This window comes from Choloepus didactylus, chromosome 1, assembly GCF_015220235.1.
Source record: "Choloepus didactylus isolate mChoDid1 chromosome 1, mChoDid1.pri, whole genome shotgun sequence".
NCBI lineage: Eukaryota > Metazoa > Chordata > Mammalia > Pilosa > Megalonychidae > Choloepus > Choloepus didactylus.
In genome coordinates this window covers 241,198,769-241,223,480 of record NC_051307.1, presented here as the reverse complement: position 1 = coordinate 241,223,480, position 24,712 = coordinate 241,198,769, and the positions used below count along the sequence as shown (strand labels likewise).

At 38.4% G+C, this 24,712-nt stretch overlaps 1 protein-coding gene across 13 annotated transcripts in view; it reads right to left on the bottom strand.

Moving 5' to 3' along the window:
* ATG7 (autophagy related 7) overlaps nucleotides 1–24,712 on the bottom strand; it is a 265,995-nt gene that overhangs the window by 178,120 nt on the left and 63,163 nt on the right. For 11 of the 13 annotated variants that reach the window (XM_037802033.1, XM_037802021.1, XM_037802012.1 and 8 more), the window contains 7 exons: nucleotides 22,736–22,824; nucleotides 21,011–21,132; nucleotides 16,235–16,325; nucleotides 15,344–15,488; nucleotides 10,489–10,647; nucleotides 3,078–3,272; nucleotides 1,610–1,813 (listed from right to left, as the gene is read on the bottom strand). In XM_037802033.1, coding sequence (XP_037657961.1) covers nucleotides 1,610–1,813; nucleotides 3,078–3,272; nucleotides 10,489–10,647; nucleotides 15,344–15,488; nucleotides 16,235–16,325; nucleotides 21,011–21,132; nucleotides 22,736–22,824 — 1,005 coding nt within the window. The remainder of the gene's footprint in view (nucleotides 1–1,609; nucleotides 1,814–3,077; nucleotides 3,273–10,488; nucleotides 10,648–15,343; nucleotides 15,489–16,234; nucleotides 16,326–21,010; nucleotides 21,133–22,735; nucleotides 22,825–24,712) is intronic. The other 2 variants (XM_037802039.1, XM_037802041.1) reach the window with 2 other exon arrangements.

Genomic DNA, 24,712 nt, shown 5'->3' with positions numbered 1-24,712 from the left:
TAATAAAGTAACCCAGTATAACCAAAAGCTTATGTCAAAGGACATTCAGCGCCAAAGAAAGTCATTTCTTGGAAGTATCAAGCAAAAACAAAATATACAATTTAGGTCATTAAATGAGGTAACCTGTTAAAAAGGATTAGCAATCATAAACAAATTTAAAGATTGGGGGACACCAACCAAAAACTGATGGCCCAGATGAATGATATAATAGAATTGCATCATATGCGCCTTAGACTCTATTCAACTCTCCTGTACTTGGCAATTAGGAGAAAGAGACAGAGAGAATAATAATAATGTGAATAGTGCCGGTGATACTGCCCTGTCATTCTAATTATGAAGTTAATGCCTCAGAGTGACCTGGAGATGGGAGCCATTAATTTGCTATTTCCACAGACCTCCATTCCTCCGTGCCTCTCCCAGTTGTGGGCATCTCGGCACTGGGTGTGATCCAAGGGCTTAAATACAAAGGTTTTGCTACAACGTGCCTCCTAAACACAAGTCTTCATTAGTCCAACCGGAGAAATTTCCATCTTCCAATTCTGGGAAAACCAAGAGGTGGTTAGGGATAATTTTGATTCTGAAAATGTTGCCTTTTGAACAGGGGTGACTTAACTGTAACTGACCCTAATCCTACTTTTTATCAATGAGTAAATAACAGAACCAGCTGTATGTTAATGCACTGTGATCAAGATCATAAGCCATTCTTCTTCACGTAAGAGAATGCTTATTTTTTTCTTTATACTGGGAGGACATAAAAGTCAGTCATCCAAAAGAGCTGTGAGATATTAAGGAACAAGTTTAAAAAGAATAGAGGGCGGGGTACAGAAAACATCTCTGCTATACTAGAAATTATCATGTGTACTGACAAAAGATCATTCCTACAGACCCTGACTTGTGCATGGTGTCATTAACACTATAGAATCTTCTATTTGTACAGTGTAGTGTTTGCTGTCCAAAGCAATTTCACATGTGACCCACCTAACCCTCCGAGTTGGCAACCCTCACCTACCGAATTGTCAGATAAAAATATAAGAGGCCCAGTTAAATTCGAATTTCAGATAAACAATGAATAATTTTTTTAGATAAGTTAAATCTCAAATATTGCACAGTACATATTTACAGTAAAAAGATAAATTTATTCATTGCTTATCTGAAATTCAAAGTTATCTGGGCATCCTGTATTCATTTGCTAAATCTGACAACCCTATCCCCTACACCCGTTTTGCAGAGGCACAGGGAGTCTAAGAGATTTATTCAAAATTATCCAGTGAGGCAGTGTCAAAGTCTAGACTGGAATCTGGGTCTTTCAACTCCTTAGACAATGATAAGCACTATCAGGGACAGGTCTATCCTGCAGTTTCCTTGCTGAGTTTTCTACAGAAAGAGTTTGTATCTGCATTTCTGTTGGTGAACAAGGAACAGCTGCACACAGTTGATGGTGCTAAATGAGGCTCATGGTGGGATAATGCCAACCCCAGAGAAATGGAGAATTCTTCTTTTTGTTAAAGAACAATATTTAAATAGTCATAATTGAAAGAGCCAAGTCTTTCTGCCCCAGTGAACAAGACAGTCGTAGGATATATTTGGAACTACAAAGAAATCCACTTACATCGCCCGGGGCCACCACATCATTGCAGAAATAGCAGCCAAGTTTGTAGCCAGGGATGTTGGCAAAAAGCGATGAGCCCAGGAGGTCGGCAGATGCCACAGGGTGGCTGGGGCATAAGTCCCCCGCTCCCTGCTGCTTGGGTTTCTTCAGGCCATGCCTCATGACAACAAATGTGTCAAATCCCAAGGCAGCATTGATGACCAGCTGTGGGTTTCAAGGGATAAAAGAACACAGTGAAGCGAGACACTGATTTCAAGCCATGGCTAATTTAATATTTAGTCAGCTTTTCTTATTTGTTTTATAAGTATTTGCATATGAGTGTAATTAGATTCTAGAAGCCAATGATGGTAAAAGCTGCACAATACTGAGGGCTTATTAAGTACACAAGACTTGACAAGTGATTTACATAAATTATCTCATTTAATTTCATTTAAAACTCCCAACAAAACATTTACCATTTATGGATGAAGATATTCAGTCAGAAAGGTTAGTTCTATAACTCTCCCAAGGCCACTAAGCTGGTAAGAGGTAGACTAAAGGTGTATAAACCAAGCCTATATAGTTCTCAAACCTGTTCTTCCCACCATTATACTATACTGTTGTGTCAACATTGATTTTTTTAATCACAGCTTTATTTATTGAGATATATTCAATACCATGCAATTCATCCTCCATATAGACTTTTTTTCCAAAACTTCTGTTGTGGTAACATATATACCTCCATATAGACTTCTAAGGAGGTTTTTTCATTTACATAATAAGAACTTCTCTTAGTTGTAATTTAATACAGAAAGCCTGAAAATGAAAGAAAAAGCATACTATAAAAGAAAACAAAAATCACTTAAAATCTTACCAACTCAAACAATTACTACCAACAGCATGGATTATTTCTTCCTATTTTCTCTCTTACTTTCCCTTTCCTTCCTTCCCTTTCTCTTTCCCTCCCTCTAATTCTCTCTCTCTCTCTCCACATATACATATACATACATAATTGATATATATGACATTATATCTTGCTTATTGATATAAGCAAGTAATATTTTCCGTATCAAAATTCTTCGAGACTATATCGTAAATGGTTGCATACTATCCACATGTACATACCATGATTTATTCAATCACTCAATACTGTTGGTTATTGAAGGTGTACTGAGCAAACAGCAGTGAACAGACGTCTTTGTCCTCGTGGAGTTTACATTTTAACGTAAGTATAGTACACCTTCTAGTCCAGAGTACCTCAGAGGATTGTTATGAAAATTACACAGTAAACAATACATATTACATTGGATGATGGTGTGTGAGGCGAAGATAGCACCTGCCACGGAAGCCCTCTGGCACCATGCTACTAGGGCATACAAATTATACCTCATTTGGGGGCTGGGGGTAAGATCGGGAAACTTCTCCTTTTAGGGCAGTGGTACACCAAGTCACAGGCAGAGATGAGAGCCCCTGGATGCCCACGCTCTACCTTTCTCTTGCTGGCAGCAATGACAGCAGGAAGCCACCGGCTCTCCCTTGTATCCATCAACAGAAAAATGACATCGTGGCTTTCGATGAGCTGCTCCAGTTGCTCCACATCCTTGCGGGCTTGCTCCAGGGTGATGCTGGAGAAGTTCACTGGATGTCCAGGCATGGGGATACTCATGTTGTACCCTCTGGCATTCTAGGGAAACACCCGGATGTATTTGTGTGGAACATGTGTGTACATGTTTCCCGGTGGCTTTAAACACGTGCACAGTGACTTACAACCAGGAGATTTCTCTCAGTGTGATTACGATGCTTTTACTTATTCTGTCCATGCCCCCCACCTCTTCACCTCTGTATCCCAGAGCACCTTGTCTTGCCAACCCACTGTCCCTGAGGCAAAATAAGGCAGCAAGTAGGGACATATAGAGCCCAGTTCCAAAATGGAAGGGGGCTACTTCCCATCTGAGGCAAGGAGAACACTGGAGAAAACTGTGTCTCTTTGGTTCTTTCCTCCCACCTGAAGCCAAGAAACTTCATCCCAGTGCCCTCTGACTGCCTTTGTACTCTCTTTACAGCTACTCCGTCTTCCCGACTTGCTCCAAAATTACCCTCCCCACCATTTCTTTAGTGCATAACATCTCCAAATGGGATATTATACCAAAACTAATTCACTTTAATAAATTCACACAAGATTAGAATGATAGTCTTCTCTTAATTCTCTCAGGCTCAGGTGTTCATGCATTTAAACCTCCTTCCACAACCACCCCTGCACCACCCCCCCCCAAAAAAAACAAAACTTCTACTTGTGAACTTTCAGCCAGTAAATCTACTTAAGAGTATGTAGATAAGGATTCTTTCCCTGTCCAAAGGTAGAAGCTGCCCAGCAACCAGAGTTCTCCTGATCTGGGGAATTCAGGATTTTTTTTTTACCAGGGCTTTAGAACAGCTCTGTAATCTACCAATTGCCCTTTGAAGGCCACACGATGTTTTGGCAGATTCGGAGTGAGTCACATATGGGTGCAAATGAAACAGGAACGTTAACTTCTCACCAAAAACAGTGTTCTAAGCATCATAAGCTGCCCCTAAATCCCCTGTATACCACTGGCCCTGGGAAGTACGTGAAAACACTTTTTGCATTCACCCTCACTTACTGGGAAAACAGGCTCGGGGTGCAGGGCAAGTAGGTTCTTTTCAAAGGAAAATCTATTTTGTAGATTGTAGATACTTTCTGCTTATCTTCAACTTTAAAACTAATTGCTAATATTCAAGAAAGAGACAGTAGTAACAGCAACAACATTAAAAAGAACGGGAAATCAAGGAGCATGATGAATAAACCTACTTTCATAGGTTTAGAAAATGGATGGATGGATGGATGGATGGATGATGGATGGATGATGGAGAGAGGGATGGATGGATGGATGAATGGATGATGGAGAAATGGATGGGTGGATGGATGGATGGAGAGAGAGAGAAGGAAAGAATGATACACAAATGTTAAAGGCAAAATGTTAAAGGCTGGTGGATCTGGGTATCTTGGTGGGGGCAAGTTGGAGTTCTTTGTATGGGTTTTACATTCTTTTTGCAACTGTCAAGTTTGAAATTATTTCAAAATAGAAAGTTAAAAAAAAAAATAGGAAAAATGTTACAAGCAAAGAAAGAGAGGAACCCAGGCAGAAAGGACTTCAGAAAGAACAAAGGATCACAAACAAGTTCATTTGAACAATGAGAACACCAAAAAGACAACACCAGGACTCATTAATGAATTAAGAAAGCAATAAGTATTGTGTCTCTCATGTACCAAATACTGTAATAAACAATAATAAAAGCAACAACTTCAGCAAGAATCATTCCAATAATGCCTCTCCGGCATGTTACAATTGACAAAGCATTTTAAACTGTGGTAGCCTGAACCACAAAGCTATTATGTAGGTATTTTAACTCAATACCAATTCTGTTAGAATAATACTTTAACTGATCCTAATCCACATGAAGGATAAACTTCACTAGCCTAAAGGAACCTTGACTTGCTAAAAATTCAGCCAGTAAACCAACTTAGGAGAGGTTCTTGGCCCATCATTAAGGTCCAGACTCCTGAGACCTCAAATTCAGCTTTTAACACAATAGTTCTCAACCTTGGCAGCACATTAGAACTACCAAGGGGGGTTTTTTTCTTCTTTTCTTCTTTTTTTTAATAATTAGAGAAGTTGTAGGTTTACAGAAAAATCACACAGAAAATACACAGTCCCCATATTGAGGGAGTTTTAAAATTCCTAATGCACAGGCTTTTCCCCAGACCATTTAAATTGGAATCTGAGAGTGGATCCAGGCATCAATTTGTCTAAAACTCCTTAGGTGATTCCAATGTGTAGCCAGGATGAGGTGCAGCTGACATAAAAGTGGAGCATACAGATCTCAAGGGTGCAGCTCTCCATGTTTTGACAAATTACGGATGAGCCACTGCATGCACCCTTGTAAGCCATATGCCTGTGAGGACAGAGGACATTTCAATCACCCCAGAATGCACTCATGGGCTCCTTCCCAGCTGAACTCTACTACTCTCCAGACAACCCATGTTCTAACATTTTAAATCACAGATTAGTTTTGCCTATTCTAGAACATAATACAAATGGGATCCTACAGTATAGGCTTGTTTGTGTTTGGCTTCTTTCTCTCAGCACAATGACTTTGAGGTCCATCTCTGTCGTTATATATCAAGAGGTCAGTCCTCTCGGTTGTATGAATACATCCTTGGTTTATCCATTCTCCAGTTGATAGTTCTTTGGGTTATTTCTACATTTTGGCTATTATGAATAAAGCTGCCATGAACATTCTTATACAAGTCTTTTAGTGTATACATGTTTTCACTTCCCCTAGGTAAATATCTAAAGGTGGAATTTCTGGATCATAGAGTAGATGTCTATTTAAGAAATGTTTGTTTTTATTTTGAAATTTTTATTCTTTACCATAGATACAATCTAACATTTCCCCCCTTAATCATATTCAGACATATATTTCAGAGCTGTTGATTGCATTCACAATGTTGTTTTGCCAAAACCACCATCTATTACCTAAACATCTCCAACACTGTAGATAGGAACCCCGTACATTTTAAGCTTTAACTTCCTATTCCCTATTCCCACACTGTCCCCTGGTAACCTATATTCTAGATTCTGACTTTATGAGTTTGCTTATTCTAACTATTTCAAATCAGTGAGATTCTGTTTAAGTTTATGAGAAACTGCCAGACCAATTTCCAAATGTTTGCTTCACCAGTATAGTCTGAGAGCTCTGGTTGTTCCATGTCCTGACAACACTTAGCACTGTCAGTCTTTTTAGTGTGAGCTACTTTAGTGGGTGCGTAATGATATATCTTCATGATTTTAATTTGTATTTCCCTAAGACTATCAAGGTTGACCATTTTCGGGTGCTCATCGGCCATTCATACATGCTCATTGTGAAGTAAGTACCTGTGTAAGTCTTTTGCCCCTTTTAAAAACCTGAGTTTTAGATGATGAAAATGTTTTGGAAATAATAGCAGTGAAGGTTATACAGCATTGTCAATGTACTTAATGTCACAAAATTGTACACTTAAAAATGGTAGAAACTGTTTTTGTTATGTATATTTTACCATAACAAAAAAATAAATTTTAAAAAATTTCGACTTGTCTGTCTCATCAAGTTGAAGGAGTTTTTTATGTACTCTGAATTGAAGATGCTTATCAAATATATGTACTGCGAATATCTTCTCAGTTTCAGCCAGCGTTTTCATTTGTTTAGCCATGCCTTTTGAGAAGCAGAAGTTTTAATTTTGATGAAGTCCATGTAAACAATTTTTTCATTTATGATTAAGCATCCACTGGGTCCTAAGAAATCCCTGGCTAACCCAACATCACTAAGATGCTTTCTTCTAGAAGCTTTATGGGCTCAGCTTCTATCTTTAGTTCCATGGCCCTGCGGGGGTGAGGTCTCTCCACTCTGGATACTTGGAACTCCAATGTGTCTGGCCTTGTGTGTGCTATGGAATCTTCACCCTAATCACAACTCCCTGGTGGTTGCTTTCCCCCAGCCTCACAGTCTCACCCTGTGCATGTGGAGTTCAGTGTTCAGCCAAAGAGTCATGAGACTCTTTTCTAAGACTCCTTCTTCACAAAGCTCCCTCATCACTGGTACCCTGTCCTGCAAATTCCAGCTACCTCAGCTACTCTGAACTTGGATCTCTGTTTCCTCAGCTTCTCAAGCCCAAGAACATCTTCTTAGGCTCCCCAAGGGCTTTAGCATTGGCCAGAAAATGCCCTCAGGCAGTAAATTGGGAGCAAACATTGTTTCTTTCCCTTCTGTCTAGGATCATAGTCTTTCACTGCTTATTGCTCATCATCTGCAGAGTCATTTTATACATATTTTTTACAGGTTTGTAATTGTTTATGGTAGGAGAACTAGTTCAGTTTCAGTTACTCTTCGAGGCTGAAGCAGAGGTGACTGGGGTCTGCCTCCATAATCCTACATTTTATTGCCTCATGTTTAAAAAAAAAATTGTGACCTCAAATAGTTATTAGATTTATTAAAGGTCAGTTTTCTCTTATTCAGTTAACTCAATCCCAAGGTTAGGCATGGTATCTGTAGCAGAACAGTTCTTTTCATGTAATTTTATCACAGCCTTTTTTTTTTAAGCATCCAGAGAGGGTAAAGGTAACACATCTATCATGGAGTAGAAAAGAAGGAATTACTCAAAGGATACTATGAAGGTGAAATTCAAGGGTATCTTATGACCTGGCCTTGGAGGTTCCTGTAGGTCTGGGGCCAGAATATAGTTGGTTCTGGTCAAGTGCATTTTAGAGCAAAAACTAAAGCTCAAACTTTCTGGTTCTGAAGGAGTGTTAAAGGTTGTCTTGGCCAGCCAGCCATGTGAAACCACCCTGTGCCCTGAGCAAAATATCTGTCACCCAGGGGAGGCAGGGGGAAGGGTACACAGGGCCTCCCTGTACATTTCTTTGCATCTTCTGTGAATGTATAATTATCCCAAAATAAAAAGTTGAAAAAAAAAAAAAAAAAGCCAACCACATATTCCTTCCCCCCCCCCCCCCGAAATCAAATGTCACTAGACTTCAAAAGCGCCGAGATGATAATTTTGCAATAACTGAACAAGTGAGGGGGTAGCATGAATTAGATAATTTTGCATTCACAGAACCTATCTTTCCAGCTTTTCTAGATGATGAGACATCTAGGAAGTTTTTCATTTAAAACATGTAACTTCAAAGGCTACTCTTCTCTCCTGGAATGTTCCTCCCGGCCTCTGGCCTCTCTCCCGCCACTCTCCACCCTTGCCTGCCTCCCCCAAACTTTTTTTCTTAATTAATTCCTTCAGAGCTCAGTCCAAATGTCACTTCCTCAAGAAAGCCTTCCCTGGCTCCCAACGCCTGTCCAGGTCCCCAAAACCCTGCATTTTCTTAGCTCCCCCTACTTATCCTCTTTAGTAGTTATTACAATAATAATTAAATAGCTATTCAATTAATTATTCAAGATGCACTTCCTCAACTAGAATACAAGCTCTACAAGGCCAGGGCCAGGTCTTGTTCGCTGCTATATGCCTACCTTTTTGTGCATGGCCCAGTGTAACGAAAGTCACGAATAAGTTTTTCTTCAATGAATAAAGCACACTAAAACACACGTATTAAGAAAATTCCTAAGACTGGCTAGACAATGAATTAAATAGTTTCACAAGTATTTTTGATGAATTCGATGCCTTTCACTAGTATTTTGATGGGTTCTGCACATTACCTATTACATACAATACATGGGGAAGAAGAGAAATGTCAGACACTTGGCCCCTGACCTCAACGTGCTTAATAACCCAACAGGGAAAATCATCCGAGATAAGGGAGAAGTGCAATCCCAGCGAACTAGTGTTTTCAAGAAAAGTTTAGGTTGATCTCTAAGGCTCAGCACGATCTGGCCCTTGACTCTGCTCTAGCCTCATGTCTGTCTTCCTTGACCTGTATGCCGCCATCACTCTGGTTTTCTCTCAGTTCCCCAAAGCACCAGGCCTCTTCCCATGTCAGACGTTTGCACAGACAGTTCCACTACCCTTCATCTAGCCAACTACTATACAGTCCCACGGTAACTGAGATTCTTCTTCACTGACTTATTACGATCATGATTATTTGTGAGAGTATTCATTAGTGACTGTCTTCTTCTCTAGGCTATAAGTTCCATGAGGGTGGGGAGACTATATCTTTTTGTTCTCCAGTTCTTAGCACATAGTAGGCCTTATATAAATACTTGATGAATGAGTCAATGAAAAAGTAACAGAATAACTGAACAAACAAGGGAACTGCACTGGGTCATAGACAATGGCTAGGATTTGGGCAATTGAAAATTTCAGGCAGCGCATAAATGGCAGAGCTCAGATTCAAGCTTTGTCTGAGCTTGAAGGGAGTTCCTAATACTCTCTAGTGACTGAATTATTTTTCCCAATCATGCACTTCCAAGGTCAACCTTTAATCCCTAAATGGGGCTGTGGCTTGGTGGCAGTCAATCTTCTGCTCACAAGAATATATTCAGTTGACCCTTCTGTAAATTAGACCTGGAGTTTTACTTTCTCCATCACTTAATCAAAGGAAACTGCTCCAAGAGGCTAAATGTTTAAGCTGATGAAGAGATATTGGTGCAAGAGCAGTTGATGACACTGGAAGTCTCTGCCATTGTTGAGCTGAGACTTTAAGAGGCAAGATATGTTTTCATCAACTCTTTTAAGCTTCCAGCACAAGAAGAATAGGAGCCAAATGACGGTTGCTCCTTCAGCCTAGATTTTTAAACAATTATACATAGAGCAGACCTGAACCTGGCTTAAAGCCTGGAGTCCAGCCTAGCCCTGCAGCTGAACTCTAGCCAACCATGAGCATGAAATGCTTGCAATTGTAAGCCACTGCTTACACACACTTTTTTTTTAGATGCTAGGGTATTAGAATAGCTAGAAGGAAATAACTGAAATTGTAGAACTGTAACCTATAACATTCTTTGAAATTTGCTCTATAGCTATTTGTTGAATTGTGCTTTGAAAGTTAGCACCTTTCTGCATATATCCTATATTTTACAGTAGGGAAAGAACTGAAACTGTGGAACTGTAACCCATAACATTTTTTGAAATTACCTATATAACTGCTTGTTGAGCTGTACTTTGAAAGTTAACACCTTTCTGTATATATATTTTGAAATAATAGAAATAACTGAAATTGTGGAACTGTGACCCAGGACATTCTTTGAAATCTGCCCTCTAACTACTTGTTAAATCATACTTTGAAAGTTATCATCACTGTTAGGTATAAATGTTAAAGTTTGCAATAAAAAATGCATTTAAAAAAAAAAAAACAGATTTCAGAGGAAACCTCTGACGTTCCCAAAAACCATCAACGTACCACTCCAGGGAATATTTTCTGGAGCCGGTCTGCTGCAGCCAGGGCCTTGGGCTTACCGCCACCGAGGCAATCTTCAAATTCATAGAGAGGCTGCCTTACAGGGTTGGAGTAGGAGATTCTGGCATTGTCCACAAAGGTGACGTGTCTGACGCCCCAACCCTGCATGGAAACAGGATATCAGTTGTTTCTGATGAGCATTTCACAGGGTGTCTCTCTTGAGAGCCCTAAAAGGGTTTTGTCTTGGAGCAGCTTGGGAACCTCAAAATAAAGAAGACTTCAGAAATCAAATTGTGCAAACTCAGCATCTGATAAACAGTACAGCAGCTTCCTTTAAAAAACAAGGTAACCTGTAGTCAGCGTCTGGTATCCTGCAGTAGCGAGACTAAGAAATGTCAGGGTGCAGCTGACTAATAAATCATTATTTTTGACGGTGGCACCAGAGAAAGACTTGGAGGTGGGTCCCATAAAAACTGTCTACGTTGCTGCCTAAAAAGATTACCGTAACCACCAGATGTTCTTGGTCTACCCCAGTGAATAATTAAGTATAAATAAAAACTCCTCTTGAAACTCATTTAAGGCCTGAATGAACTCCTCAGTAAAATGCCTTACAGGTTATTTTCTACTGTATAATGTTGTAGAATACTTTGTACTTTGTACTATTTCTCTAAAAGCCTTATTAATCATGGGAGATTTGGGGACAGGGGGGTGCATCTATATTCTCAGGAATTATTTTCATGATTTCACAGGCTTCAATGACATGTTCTATGAAGTTTTATAGAACCACAAAATTTTAAAGTTGGAAGAGCTCTCTGAAATCCTTGCCCAATCACTTTGTTTTATAGACATGGAAACTGGAGCCCAGAAAAGATAAAGAACGTGCTTAAGGACTTACATCTGGTGAACAGCGCGGAGGGAATGAGATCTCCTGAGTTGCAACCAAATGATTTCCACTTTTTTTTTCCCCCGGTGTATCATAGTAGAGCATCAATAAGCACAGCAGTCTAATAGAAGCCCTGCCATGGCTGCCTACAAAGCTACGATCCTAGTGTCTTTTATTTCAATGTCATTCCAATGGGGACTTAGAGACTATTAGGCAGGGGGACAGTCAGTGAGGACCCAACATTTGTTTCCAGGGTTGGGAATGGCAGACAAGAATCCATCCCTTCACCAGCAAAGTTCAGACTCTTCTGAAGCCCACTGGTAACTTTTTGTATATCTACTCAGTTTGGGAAGTTATTTTCACCAGCTAAGCATTTCACCGTGGAACAAGAATCAAGGTATGGAAAATCCAGAAGTCCCTGATGCTTGGTTTGGGGATATTTATTTCTGAAGTATTTTTGCATTCCTTAAGTAATTGCTGAGTGGAGAGCAAAGGAGGGCAGTCTGGGAGCATGCCAGGCACTGGGAAGAAAGCCAGATAAATTACAAACATGCCGTAAGTTAGTCACATGCAGGTAGACTTTCACACTTAACTTTTGGCTTCTTGGAATGCTACACGGTTTAAATGGCTAATCTGCAAAAATTAAAGAAAATTGCAATACTCAATGCTGGGGAGGATGTGGTGGTGAGAAAGCTGCTATCTTACCGGCTGAGAGTATAAAACGGTGTAATTTTTCTGGAAAGCAATTTGGCAATATGTTTCTAGAATCTTAAAAATATTCATATCCTTTTATCTACTTTCAGCAATTTATCTTGGGAAATAGAAAGCTGACAAAGGTGTGATTGCAAAGATGTTCTCTGAAACATTATTTATAATTGTAAAAAAAAAGCTGGAAGCAACGCATATGCCTACATTAGGGGAATGTTTTTGGTATATTGTGTTTCATCCTACAAGAAGGCATATTCCAAAGCCATTAAATTGCTTTACAGACATCGTTTTTTTATGGCATGGGAAAATATTTACAATGTTTAACTGCGTAGGCAAGGGACATAATTATTACATGTCAAATAAGATTTTAAAACACGCATCAGTGAAATGCTAGAAGGTAATAAATGAAAAAGGGAACAATGATAGTCTCTCAGTGATAGGAAAATGTGTGCTTTCTTCTTCTGCTTTGCAACTTTTATATTTTCCAAATTTTCTATAATGGATCTACACTGACTTCATAGTTTTTAAAATGTTAAGAAAACCTAATCCTCTAATTCTAAAAGCTAGAAAAAGAACAATAAAATAAATTTCATAAAAGGAAGGAGGAATTAATAAAAGTAGATATTAGTAAATCTGAAAGCAAAATAAAACAAAAATTATAGAACTAATAAATACACCTAAGGTTTGGTTCTCTGAGAAGACTGGTAAAATAGACAAACTTCTGGCAAATCTGAATAAGAGAAAAACATAGAAAACACAAACAGGAATGTGAAAAGATTAAAAAGAAGATGAAGAGAAGATTTTAAAGATGATCAGAGAATACCATAGGGATTTTATGTTAATTAATTTTCAAATTTAGGTGAAATGAATCATTCTGTAGGAAAACAAAATGACTAAACTGACTCAAAAATGGCATAACACCAGAAGAGGTGAATCAAAATAGAAAAATTTGTAAAAATTCCCAAAGATTTCCTCTACTCTCAATAAAATTCCAAAAGGCACCAGCCTCAGGTGAATTTATAACTGAATTTTACCAAATTATCAAGGAACAGATAATTCATATATTTAAACTGTTATGGAGCACAGAAAAAGGTAGAAATTTTTCAATTTATTTTATAAAACTAGCACAACCCAGCTATAAAATATAAAAAGATGTCACAAGGAAAAACATTACTATAGACCAAATTGACATATGAATACAGATACAAAAGTTCAAACAAAACATTACTAATTGAACCCAATCGGGTATTGAAAGCACAAAATACCATGAATAAATAGGATTTATTCTAGGAATGGTCAACATTAGAACACTTTATCTTGACGGATGTGTTTGATAAAGGTCAACAACCATTCCCAATATAAACTCACAGTACACGAGAAATAGAAATAAGCTTCCTTAACTTAAAAAGAGCATTTAGCAGAAACCAAATCAAATATAAAAATTAAAGGTAAAACACAAGAGGCATTCCCATTAAAGTCAGTAATAAAACAAAGATGCCCACTCTCACTGCTATTATACAACATTACTGTGGAGTCCTAGCTAATCCTGTAAGACAAGGAAAAGAAATAAGAGAAATAAATACTGGTGAGGAATACTTATCACCCTACAAAATTCAAAAGAATCAAACAAAAAATAACTAGAACTAAGAGAGTTTAGGACGATGGCCAGATAGAAGATAATATTTTTTCAATATCCCAGCAATAGTCAGGGAAAAACTTAACGGGGAATATATCTCTAAAAGAAAAAAAAAAAGTTAAATATGTAGAAATAAACTAAAAAAGACATGTGCAAAACCTAGATAAAGCAAATGCTACTGAAAGATACAGATAATTCAAATAAATGGAGAAATTCCATGCTTCTGGAATGAAGGATCAACATTGTAAAGATGTCAATTCTTTGCAATTTATCCACAGATACATTGTAATTTCAATTAAAAGACAGTGCAGGAGTGCAGGAATAAATAAATAAATAAATGTGACAAAACAGAGAATCCAGAAAGACTCTCAGGTATATAAGGAGATTTATTATTTGATAAATGTGGAAAAAAGATTACTTTGAATATTGAACAAATGCCATTAAACCAAATGATTACCCACTTTGTGAGAAAAAAAAAATTCAATCTATACCTCTTATCATATATAAAAATATATTCCAAATTGAAAAAGATCTAAATATAAAAACAAAACCATAAAGGAAGACTGACATATTTAATAACAAAAATTTAAAACTTTTATATGGCTAAAGGCACCTTAAACAAATTGAGAAAAAAATCTGCATATTACAGAAAAAAAGATTAATATTCAGAATAAAAAAACTCCAAATCAATAAAAGAAACACAACCCAACGTGCATGAATAGAAGAAATAAAATTTGTAAGAAATAAAAATATTCACCCTCACTAATTAAAGAAACACAAATTAAAAAAATAAAATGCTACTTTTTAACTGAATTGGCAGATTTAGAAAGTTGATAATACCCAATTTTGGCAAGAGTGTGGAAAAGAACTGTTTCTAGGAGTGCAGACTAGCATAAAGTTTTTGGAAGGTTATTTAGTTTGAAAAACAAATATATACATAAATTTTACATTTTCTTTAACGCGGCAATTCTACTTCTCAGGGCTTTTTTTTTTTTTAAGAATCACATGGATATAAAAAAATACAAGTATTAAAAATGTTCATTTCTAATAGAAAAAAGTAGCAAATGACCTGAAATAGATTTAATAAATTGAGGATACTGTCACACAACAAAATACTATTCATACATAGTATGGAATACATATAAAGAAATCTATAATTATTGTTCTATTAAGTTAAAAATCAAAGCCTGTCATGGATAGTGTGTGGAGTGGAATCCAATCTTGCAAATACAGATAAGTAATGATAAAGACAATTTTTCTCTATATATTTGTATATGCCTTCAAAAAGTTCTGGGAAAGATATGCTGTATCCTAATCTATGAAGTCTGGCTAATCCTGGGAAATGGGACTTGAGATGGGAGTGGAGGGAGACTTTCTCTTTCTACGTTATGCACTCCTATATTGACTGAATTTTTATAATAAAAGCATCTCCAACTTTTGTAACTAAAAAAATACTATGAAAAGAGGGAAGGGATGGGGGAAAGAAAAAGAGGAAGGGGGGAGGGAGGGGAAGGGTATAAAAGGAGAAAGACAGAGGGCGAAGGAGGGGAAGGGTGAATCTGGGAGATGGTAGACATGTATAGGAAATTAAGAAGAGCAGGCATAGCCTCAAAGACACACACAAAACTTACCATTAGTGTCCTGGCTACATTACAGCCCAAGGTGCCAGCTCCAAGCAGCAGACATTTGACAGACACGACCTTGTCTAAGTCCAAAGTAGGGACCAACCTCCAACACATCAACTTGAGATTTAGATCCACTGATGACTCAGCTAACCTAGATAATGAAAGAACTATTTATTTGTTTCGTCAGTTACTTATTTATGCCCCACCTTGTCCTAAAAACATATTAGTAGCTGTACGAGAAAAGAAGAAACAGAGGAAATTGGAATCAAAGGGAAAATATAATGAAGCTTAAGGGAAAAGGGGAAAGAAAAAGGTTACCACACGGATTGCACATCAATCCTCTGCAATTGCTAGTGGTGGGGATACTGAGCTCCTAGGAGCCAAGGTGAAAAGGGAAATATGATCAGTTATAAGAGATAGTATCCATGAATACAGGCACACCAGCTACTTGAGAGGAAAGTTTTTCCAATAAGAAAACAGAGAAATTTCTTCCACATCGCCTCAATAAATACAGGGTGCACTTACACCCTCCGTTAAATGCAATACTGGTTTCAGTGAAATATTTCTCAAAATGTCCTTCAATGTAGGCCAACAGCACAAAGCTAAAAGGTAATGAATGAAGGACTAAAAGATGATGCAGGTATATAGGTCTAGCAGTCTGAGCTTGAAGCAAGAACAAAATTTAGAATGTCCAGAAGACCATTTGAACTCTGTGTCCTTCAGGATATCCACCATGAGTGTTACTCAAACTAAGAATTAGGGCAGCAAGGAGTGGGCTGACACTTGTTACTGTGAACAGCACCCCCTGGAATTCTGCAACGCAGTCACCCTAACAGAACCTAGTATGTGTCTTGCTTACAAAAAGCTCCATTGGGGAAAATAGCTACCAGAATATACCTTTTAGGGTCCATACATTCACTGAGGTTCACCATCCTCGGTCCCATGCCTCCTTTCTGGTTCTTTTCCCACCCGACTGCTTTGGGACAATCTTAAGGCAAATAAAACAAGTTTAATGAAAAAGGGAAGAACGCAAACAAGTGAGTAAACAGCAAACTTATCTTATAAAGATCGGCAACATTCACAAAGGCCCACGCACTGGTAAGCTTTTAGTTCACTTGTGTTTCAAAGAGTTTATCAGGCCTGAATTTCCAGCTCCTCAATGCTCCACCTTCCTCAGCTACTAGGAATCTTGTTTGGAGACCCTCAAACCCAAGTACAGACTTCCTGTAGAGGGGCTGCTGAAAAAGTCCTCAACTGTGGCCTATTGCTTCAACTTCTGCAGTTACTGGAAGTTGCTCTGAGAAAAGACAATATATATTTGGGGTAGGTACAACCACATCCTCTATCTGAGGATGACAAACTGATGTGACTACAGCATACCTTCTATAGGAGGTCCTATTGGGATCTTCAACCTGTAAGTTCGGAAGGCCCCTTTGTTCCCCATCCTCACCACATCCCTCTGTTCTGCCTCACGTCTCCTCCATTGCACACCTGTGTGCAGGTAGGTCACAATCCAAAGTGACAGTCCCTCTGTTAAGCTGTCCTCTCCCTTAAGCTCATCTCCCATTCAAACTTTCCCTTTCCCAAACTTATCTCTTCTCCATTGACATCTCTTTTAACCGCTGCTAGGGTAACCCCTATAACTCCAATTCCAAGAGTTCCCAAAGTGTGCCCCATGCAATATTCTGAGAAGACGAGGATCCCGTGGCTAAGGACACTTGGCAAAAGCTTTGACATCTATGTCTATATTCTATCCCCACCCCCTACCCTCACCCAAACCTGGAGATTCACGTTGCAACACATGAGGATGACAAAAGCTCCGAGAAGCCTGCAGTAAAGAAACCATTTTGATTTGGATTTGTGTTTACTGAACTGACTTGGCTCTCACATCTTCCTCCCTCATCCCACATGGCCAATTAAAATCACAGGGGACCCATTCAGGGCAATGCTGCTCTATTCCACTGTTGGAAAACTCTCTCCGGAATCTCAATTGCTTGGCAGAACACGCCTGCCACCTCCTTCCCTTAATCAAAATCTGGCTTTTCTTGGTGGTACCACGGCCTTGCGAATTTGCTAATCTTATAATCTTTCTAACTGTCTTGGCCTCTCAGGGCCTCCATTTTTCCTCCTTTCTCACTGAATCCCCACTGTCCATTCAACTCCTTGGCAGGGAGTTCCAGGCAAGGATAGCTGCCTTAAGTAACAGTCTCTGCAGGAACAGAAACTCCTTGACTCAAAGTTCAGATGTATGGGACCGTTAGGATGAATTTTATGTTTGTTTCCCCTTGTGCACTGGTTTTGTTTGGCTATTTTCCTACTTTCAGATTTCGAACACCACCTCCATTTTCCTTTCCTTGGGAACTTACTAGCTTTTGGCTTTTGTTTTTAAATACAGAATTGCTTAATATAATTATGGACCCAAGAAGGTGTTGATTTCATTTATACAATCTTTTCTTTCTGGGATAGGATGACTAACTGGAAACCACGGGGCTAATTATCTTTGAAAGCTACTTGGGCCCCATTTGGCTGCAGGCATCACTCACAGCAAGAAGCCAGGAAATAAATGTTCCTTCCATGCTCAACTCAGGCCCTCTGCTGTGGTCCTTTTTTAATGCTATGAAAAACTTAAACTGAAAAAGGATTTCTGTTCTTAAATAGTTTAAGACATCAAAATTCCTTTATTGGAGGGATGGGGAGGCAAGGTCAAAAAGAGCTCAGGGATGAGCTTGGCCCTGGCATCATGGGATTGAGAAAGACTTACTGGACCAAAAGGGGGAAGAGAAAGGAAACAGAATAAAATTTCAGTGGCTGAGAGATCTCAAATAGAATCGAGAGGTCATTCTGGAGGGTATTCTTATGCATTACATAGATATCCCTTTTTAGTTTTTAGTGTATTGGAATAACTAGAAGGAAATACCTGAAACTGTTGAACTGAAACCCAAGCCTTTACTCTTGAACATGACTGTATAACTATATAGCTTACATGGTGTGACTATGTGATTGTTAAAACCCTGTGGCTCCCACTCCCTTTATACAGTGTATGGAGAGATGAACAGAAAAATGAGAACAAAAAGTAAATGAATAATATGGAGAGATGGGGGTTAGGGGGTATTTTGGGTATTCTTTTTTATTTTAACTTTTATTCTTTGTCTTTGTGTGTGGTAATGAAAATATTCAAAAACTGACTGTGGTGATGAATGCACAACTATGTAATGGTACTGTGAACAACCAATTGTACACCATGGATGACTGTATGGTATATGAATATATCTTAATAAAAGTGAATTAAAAAAAAAAAGAGTTCAGGCCTGTTTTGTTTGACTTCCTTACTATTCTTAAGTAAACAAACAAACAAACAAACAAAAATGCTTCTCTAATTCATAGCACAGAAACTTGACAAGAAGCACAGAACCAAAGTCCAGTACTGTAATTAATAACTCCAGTCTAAGCAATTCTCCTGTCATACAAATAAATCATGACACAAAAACAAAATGTCATTTCGAATTAAAACATCTCTGGGCTCAAAATGTTATGGCCATTTCAAAGAAAACTAGATGGACTTTAAACTTTTTATCAATAATGAAAAAAATACTATATATGACAATAATATGTAATCTATCATATCTGCCCCCCTTATAATCCACAGCCATAAGACACACTCCAACTTAGAGGGAGTATTTTTGGGGAGGGAAATTAGTTCCTGTTTTCCCAAGGTTGGGCAATCAGGAGGACCACATAAGGACCAAGATTCAGATGAGGATATTTCTGTCCCGATAGCAGAATCTGCTGACTCGGCCTGTTATTGCCTGAATGTGCTTTCTATCAGCTATGGACGGTGAACTAGGACACACCATAGGAAGCAAAAGAAAAATGCAAGATATTTAAAATAATACTTTTTATGCCATTGCTGTTGCAACTATATCTTAGAAATACTAACAGTATTACCATACTAATACCTTCAGTTCACATTTATTCAGAATAACTTCTTGAGTTCCTAAAGAGTGTAAAGTTTTGTTTACAGCTAAGAGGGAAAACGTTAATTTACATGAAAAAGGAAAATTATCTGCCTTTCCTAAACTAAACAATCTGCATTCAATATCCAGCATAAAGAAGACGTATTGCAAGCATTATTAGATTACAGAAGACCTCCCTTTCAAATGGAAATGTACAGCCAGCTTCACCAAGTATTAGCTGTGTCATTGGGATTAGGGGATAAAAGTTGTTTAGTGACTTTATCATAAATATGGAAAGAAAAGCATCTCCCCCACAGGGTAGTTCGAAGGATTAAATGAGACGGAGAGAAAGGGCACCTAGCAGCCTGCCTGGCCTAGACTGGGCACTCATTACTTGCTAGTTAATGTTCTCCTCATTCTCTTAAAAGCATATTTACGTTGTGGTTTAATAAAATAAAGGTATGTCACTTATGTTAACATCACATGGAAGCTATTTTAGAATGTGCCAGAAGAGGGAGCTATATCAAATGAAAATAACTAAAGATGGCAGAAAGGCAATCGCTTTCTTAAGGCCCTAAACTAAAAAGCAGATAGCTGGTGGGGAGCACATAGTTTCGTCCTTGACTGACCGAGCAGAGGACTGTCAATCTTTCTAAGCAGTTTAAGACATTTATCACTTCCAAAGCACATAATCACTTATAAGAAGTCATCAGAGCCAATTCTGAATCCCTTTGACTTTTGCACTCTAGAAATGTCATATTAGAAGAGATTCTAACACCCCGCCCCTTTTAAGGCACAAAGCCCAGAAAGATTAATCCAAAGAAAGGAATGTGTCTTGGAACCATGGGGATAAATTAAACAATACCCATGGAAGTATTTTGGAAAGTTTATAAGACACACAAATCTGAGAGCTTATTTTGGAAACCAGTGGAAAGAGTGCTGGGCTTTGGGAGAGATATGAAATAAATTAACATAAATTAGCATGTTTAAGCACTTATTTTATGCCAAACACTGTGCTCTGTCTTTTAACAAGACATAGATTCCTTATGAGGAATACTCCAAGAGGTAGGTATTGTTATCCTCATTTTACCCAAACTTGAGTATGTATTCTGCCTCCATGACATGTACATATAAATACATACATATATATATAAACATAAATATATAAGTACACACACATATATATGTATGTACATGCACACACGTCTATAGGCAAAATGTCTCTATGCCTGAGTTTCCTAATTTATAAAATGGAGATAACAGCTGATGTCTACCATACAGAAACCAAATGACAAATGCAAAATGTGGAAGGAGAAATGACACTTTTGCTGATTGCTTTACTAGGTGAAGAGGATCATACACAACTCTAAGTATGTAACAAATAAATAAGTAAGTGCATTAATACTGTATCCTTCGTTTAAGAAGGGACAGACACAAAGATCTGTGTTCACAAAAACAAAAAAGAGGTGGGGGAAAAACCCTCAAAACAGAAAAAAAAATGCCCGGAGAACATTTTCTGAAGACAATCTTTGCCTTTGTTCCTATCTGAATAGCAGAGCTTGCCCCCTGTTCAGAGTAGGTGTTCTCACTCAAAGAGGTAGGAGTCGCACTTTTCTTTCTTTCTCTTCTGCTGCCATTGTGCAGGGACAAAAAGAAACTAAACCTGATTCGGTTTCTGATAAATGATAATTATACGCATTCTCAAAGACTGGCAAATTACCTGGGCTAAACGCCATTTCTGGAAGCTTCACTTCAAAGAGGATGCTGTGGGTGACATCTCTCGTTCCCTGCATAGTGCGGTCCCGGAAGCAGAGGACTTCTACAGACTGGAAACTGCTACTCCTATTATCAGGCCAGGTTTTAGTTTAGTTTAGTTTTGTTTTTTAAAGGAAGAAAGAGAGCACACATAAGACCTTCAGTAAATCCAGTTGGACAGAATTCAGTTCATTTTAATTACACTTGTCTGACACCCTTGGAGAACAGTCTTAACCTTCTGAGAGATTTTGAACACTGCTATATATGTTTCATTCCTCCACATGTCTAGAGTCAGAAAACTGAATGGGCTGTGATTTCTTTCTAGGTGAATTTTACATAACAATCACATTGCACATCAACAATTCTGACAAATAAATCTATTAAATGTAGCCCCCAAAAAAGCTCACAAGATATTAAAGAAGAGCCTCTAAGTCATGGGGTCCCCTTGTCCCCAATCTCACCATCTAAACCTACACTTTATGAAATAGCACCGTGGTCAGGAGCTAGGAAGCCCATTTGCCCTATGTACACATTCCACTCGGATAAGTAGATAAATAACCATTCTTCTGGGGACTATCTGTAATTTATCTATTCTAGCTCTTTTTAAGTAAACATTTTTATTTAAGTCAAGCAGACAAACTTGTCTCGTATAAAGGAGATGGTCCCATGGCTCATTCTAGTCACCAACCACCCCCTTCAAGAGTAACAACTACTCTAACTTCTAAATCCATGTGTTGGTTTTGCCTGCTTCTCAACTTTTAATGTAAGTGGAATCATAGAGTATGTATTCTTTTAGGCCTGACTTATTTCACTCAACATTATGTTTCTGAAATTCACTCACGCTGATACCTGTTTCAGAAGTTTGCTTAGATTCCCTGCAAAACAGCATTCCATTGTAATGAATACATCACAATTTATCACCCGTTTCTTGGTGAAAGATGGGTTATTCCCAGTTTGGGGCAATTATGAATAATGCTGCTATAAATTCTTGTACATATGTGTGGTTGTGTCTAAGTTTGCATTTCTGTGGGTTATAAACCTGAGAGTGAAACCACTGAGCCACAGGTGTTTTTTAGTTTGGTAGACACTCCCAGACAAACTTCCAGCAGTGTTGGAGAGTCCCAGTTGTTCCACGACTTCAACAACACTTGGTATTGTCATTTTTTTTAAGTTATTCTGGAGAGTATCTTGTAGTATCTCATTATGGTTTTGATTTTATTTCCTTGATGACTAATGCCATTGAACATCTTTTCAAATATGTATTGGCCTTTTGGATACCCTCAGTTTTAGTTTTTATAGTGTTAGGAAAAAAGGAGGTTAGCAGCAGCAGGGAACTCTTATCTGAAAGTGCCCCAGACAGCTGGAAGGGAGAGTTAAAGAATTTTAGCATCAGGACTCGTGGCTACTGGCCCTGCTGCAGCCTAAACTATCTTTGGTCCAGTACAATCAGAGTCTACAGCTCCATAATAGGCCTGATTCAGGGCTCACCATTGATGGAAATTGGACCATAACTGACTTACTGATTTATTTTCCAGTTTCTATGCCAGAAATTGTTTTAAAAAGCATTTGCAAAAACAGAGATACAGATAAAGGCAGATATATTGCTAAAACCTTACAGACAAACACAGACAGACAGACACAGGATGTGCGCGCGCGTGCACACACAAACACACTTCACTCTTGTAAATACCATCTGTGGGCTGCTAGGACCAAAAAATTCCTCAGTGGCCATCCAGGATACTGGGCTAAGTTGCAGGGATCATATACACCAACTGTTATCTGTGAATAGAAAAGACTTTTGAAGTAAGTCAAGAATCATGTCAGAGTCACAACACAGGCATTGCTAATGCTGCCTCTTCCCTTTTTTATGCGATTTTCTCTTCTTATGCCATTCTGCAAAGGAATAAAAATTAGACTCTTGGTGAAGAGCTAAAAGGAAGAGAAGAAAGCAAATGGAACTCACCACAGACTATAGAACTTAACGGCGGGACCTGTCGATTCTTCTGTCCCCTCTTTGCCTTGCATAGGGCCTGGCACAGAGTAGGAACCAGATACATTCAGAAGGAAGAAAGAAAGGAAGGAAGATAGTGAATGAAGACAGTCAACGGTCAGGGCTTCCTTGGAGAAAATCCTCTCTAAAAGGCATATAAAGTATGAAAATTGCCAATTTTTAGGCAATGAGAAAAATCAAAGGGCCACTACATTGTAACGTTACAGTCAGATGAAACTGTAAAAGCTAGATACTCTTGATATTGCTAACATATTATTTCCTCCCCCTCTTGACCCCAGCCATGACCTCCATCTGGAAGACTCTACTCAACTTCAAATGCCAATATTCAGTGAAGACTCTCCTCCATAGATACAGTCACTCTGTCCTTTCTGCTTCCATTGTTTTTGCACATTACCTATAATGTTGTTCACTTTTTTCTGTCCCCTTTCTCTCAAAAGACAATGAGCACCTAGCACCCTGATCTTGATTTCTCAATATCTTTTTCCAACAAAAGGAATCAGGGATCCTTGGAGATATGGCTAATTCTAGGACTGGGGCAGGGAAAATACAAGACAAGCTTGGAACACTCTGTAGTACCAGAAAGTAAGGAAGTACTCAAAAATCAAAAGCCTGGGTTCATGCCAAGGGGACACAGGAGCCAATGTGAAAGTGATCAATAGCCAAAGCTGGAACATGGTGAGCCACAAAATAAACCGTGGGGTGTGGGCTCATAAACCAAAGTATGAAATAAATATATGTGAACCCACACTGATATAAATAAATGAGTGAATAAGAAGTAAATGGGGAAAAGGGACAAATCTTCCTTACAAAAGAATTCCAAACGATATATGTAGATAGTCCCTTCTCTAGGAGGTAGGGCTTAATCCTTTCCCTCATTGAGGGTGAGCTGGATTTAGTGACTTACTTCCAAAGATAAAACAGTGACTTTACAGTGGATAAACTTGGCAATGGATTTGGTTACGTTAACCAAGTAATCAAGGCTAACATCCCCAGTGATGTCACATGGATAATCAGGTACCCCCTGATATGACATGATGAGAAGGGTATCTCCCCTCAGTGATATTCTTCCCCAAAACCCAGAACCCCAGTCTCATCATGAGAAAAACAGATAAACTCAAATTCTACAAAATACCTTTCTGGTTCTTCTCAAAACTGACAAGGTAATCAAAAAAAGGAAAATCTGAGAAACTGTTACAGACCTGAGTAGACTAAGGAGCCATAACAACTAAATACAATATGGGATACCAGATGGGATCACAGAACAGAAAGAGGATATTAATGGGTAAAAAAGTAACAACAAAACAAACAAACAAAAAAAACTAGAGAATGTTTGGAGTTTAGTTAAGAATAATGTACAAGTTTTGACAGATATACTATGGTAATGTAAGGTGACAACATTAGAGAAAATTGAAACCGAGTGAAGGTATGTGGGAGCTCTCTGTACTATCATTGCACTATTTCTATAAATCTAAAATTATTCCAAAATAAAATATTTATTTAAAAGAAAGAAGACAATAAGCATCTAAAGGGTAGAGAGTATCTTTCATCTCTCTATCATCAGCTCGTAGGTACATAGCAGGTATTCAGAGAATACTTGTGGAAAGGTGAAAAGATGGGTGAGGGGATAGGTGGATGGATGGATGGATGGATAGGTGG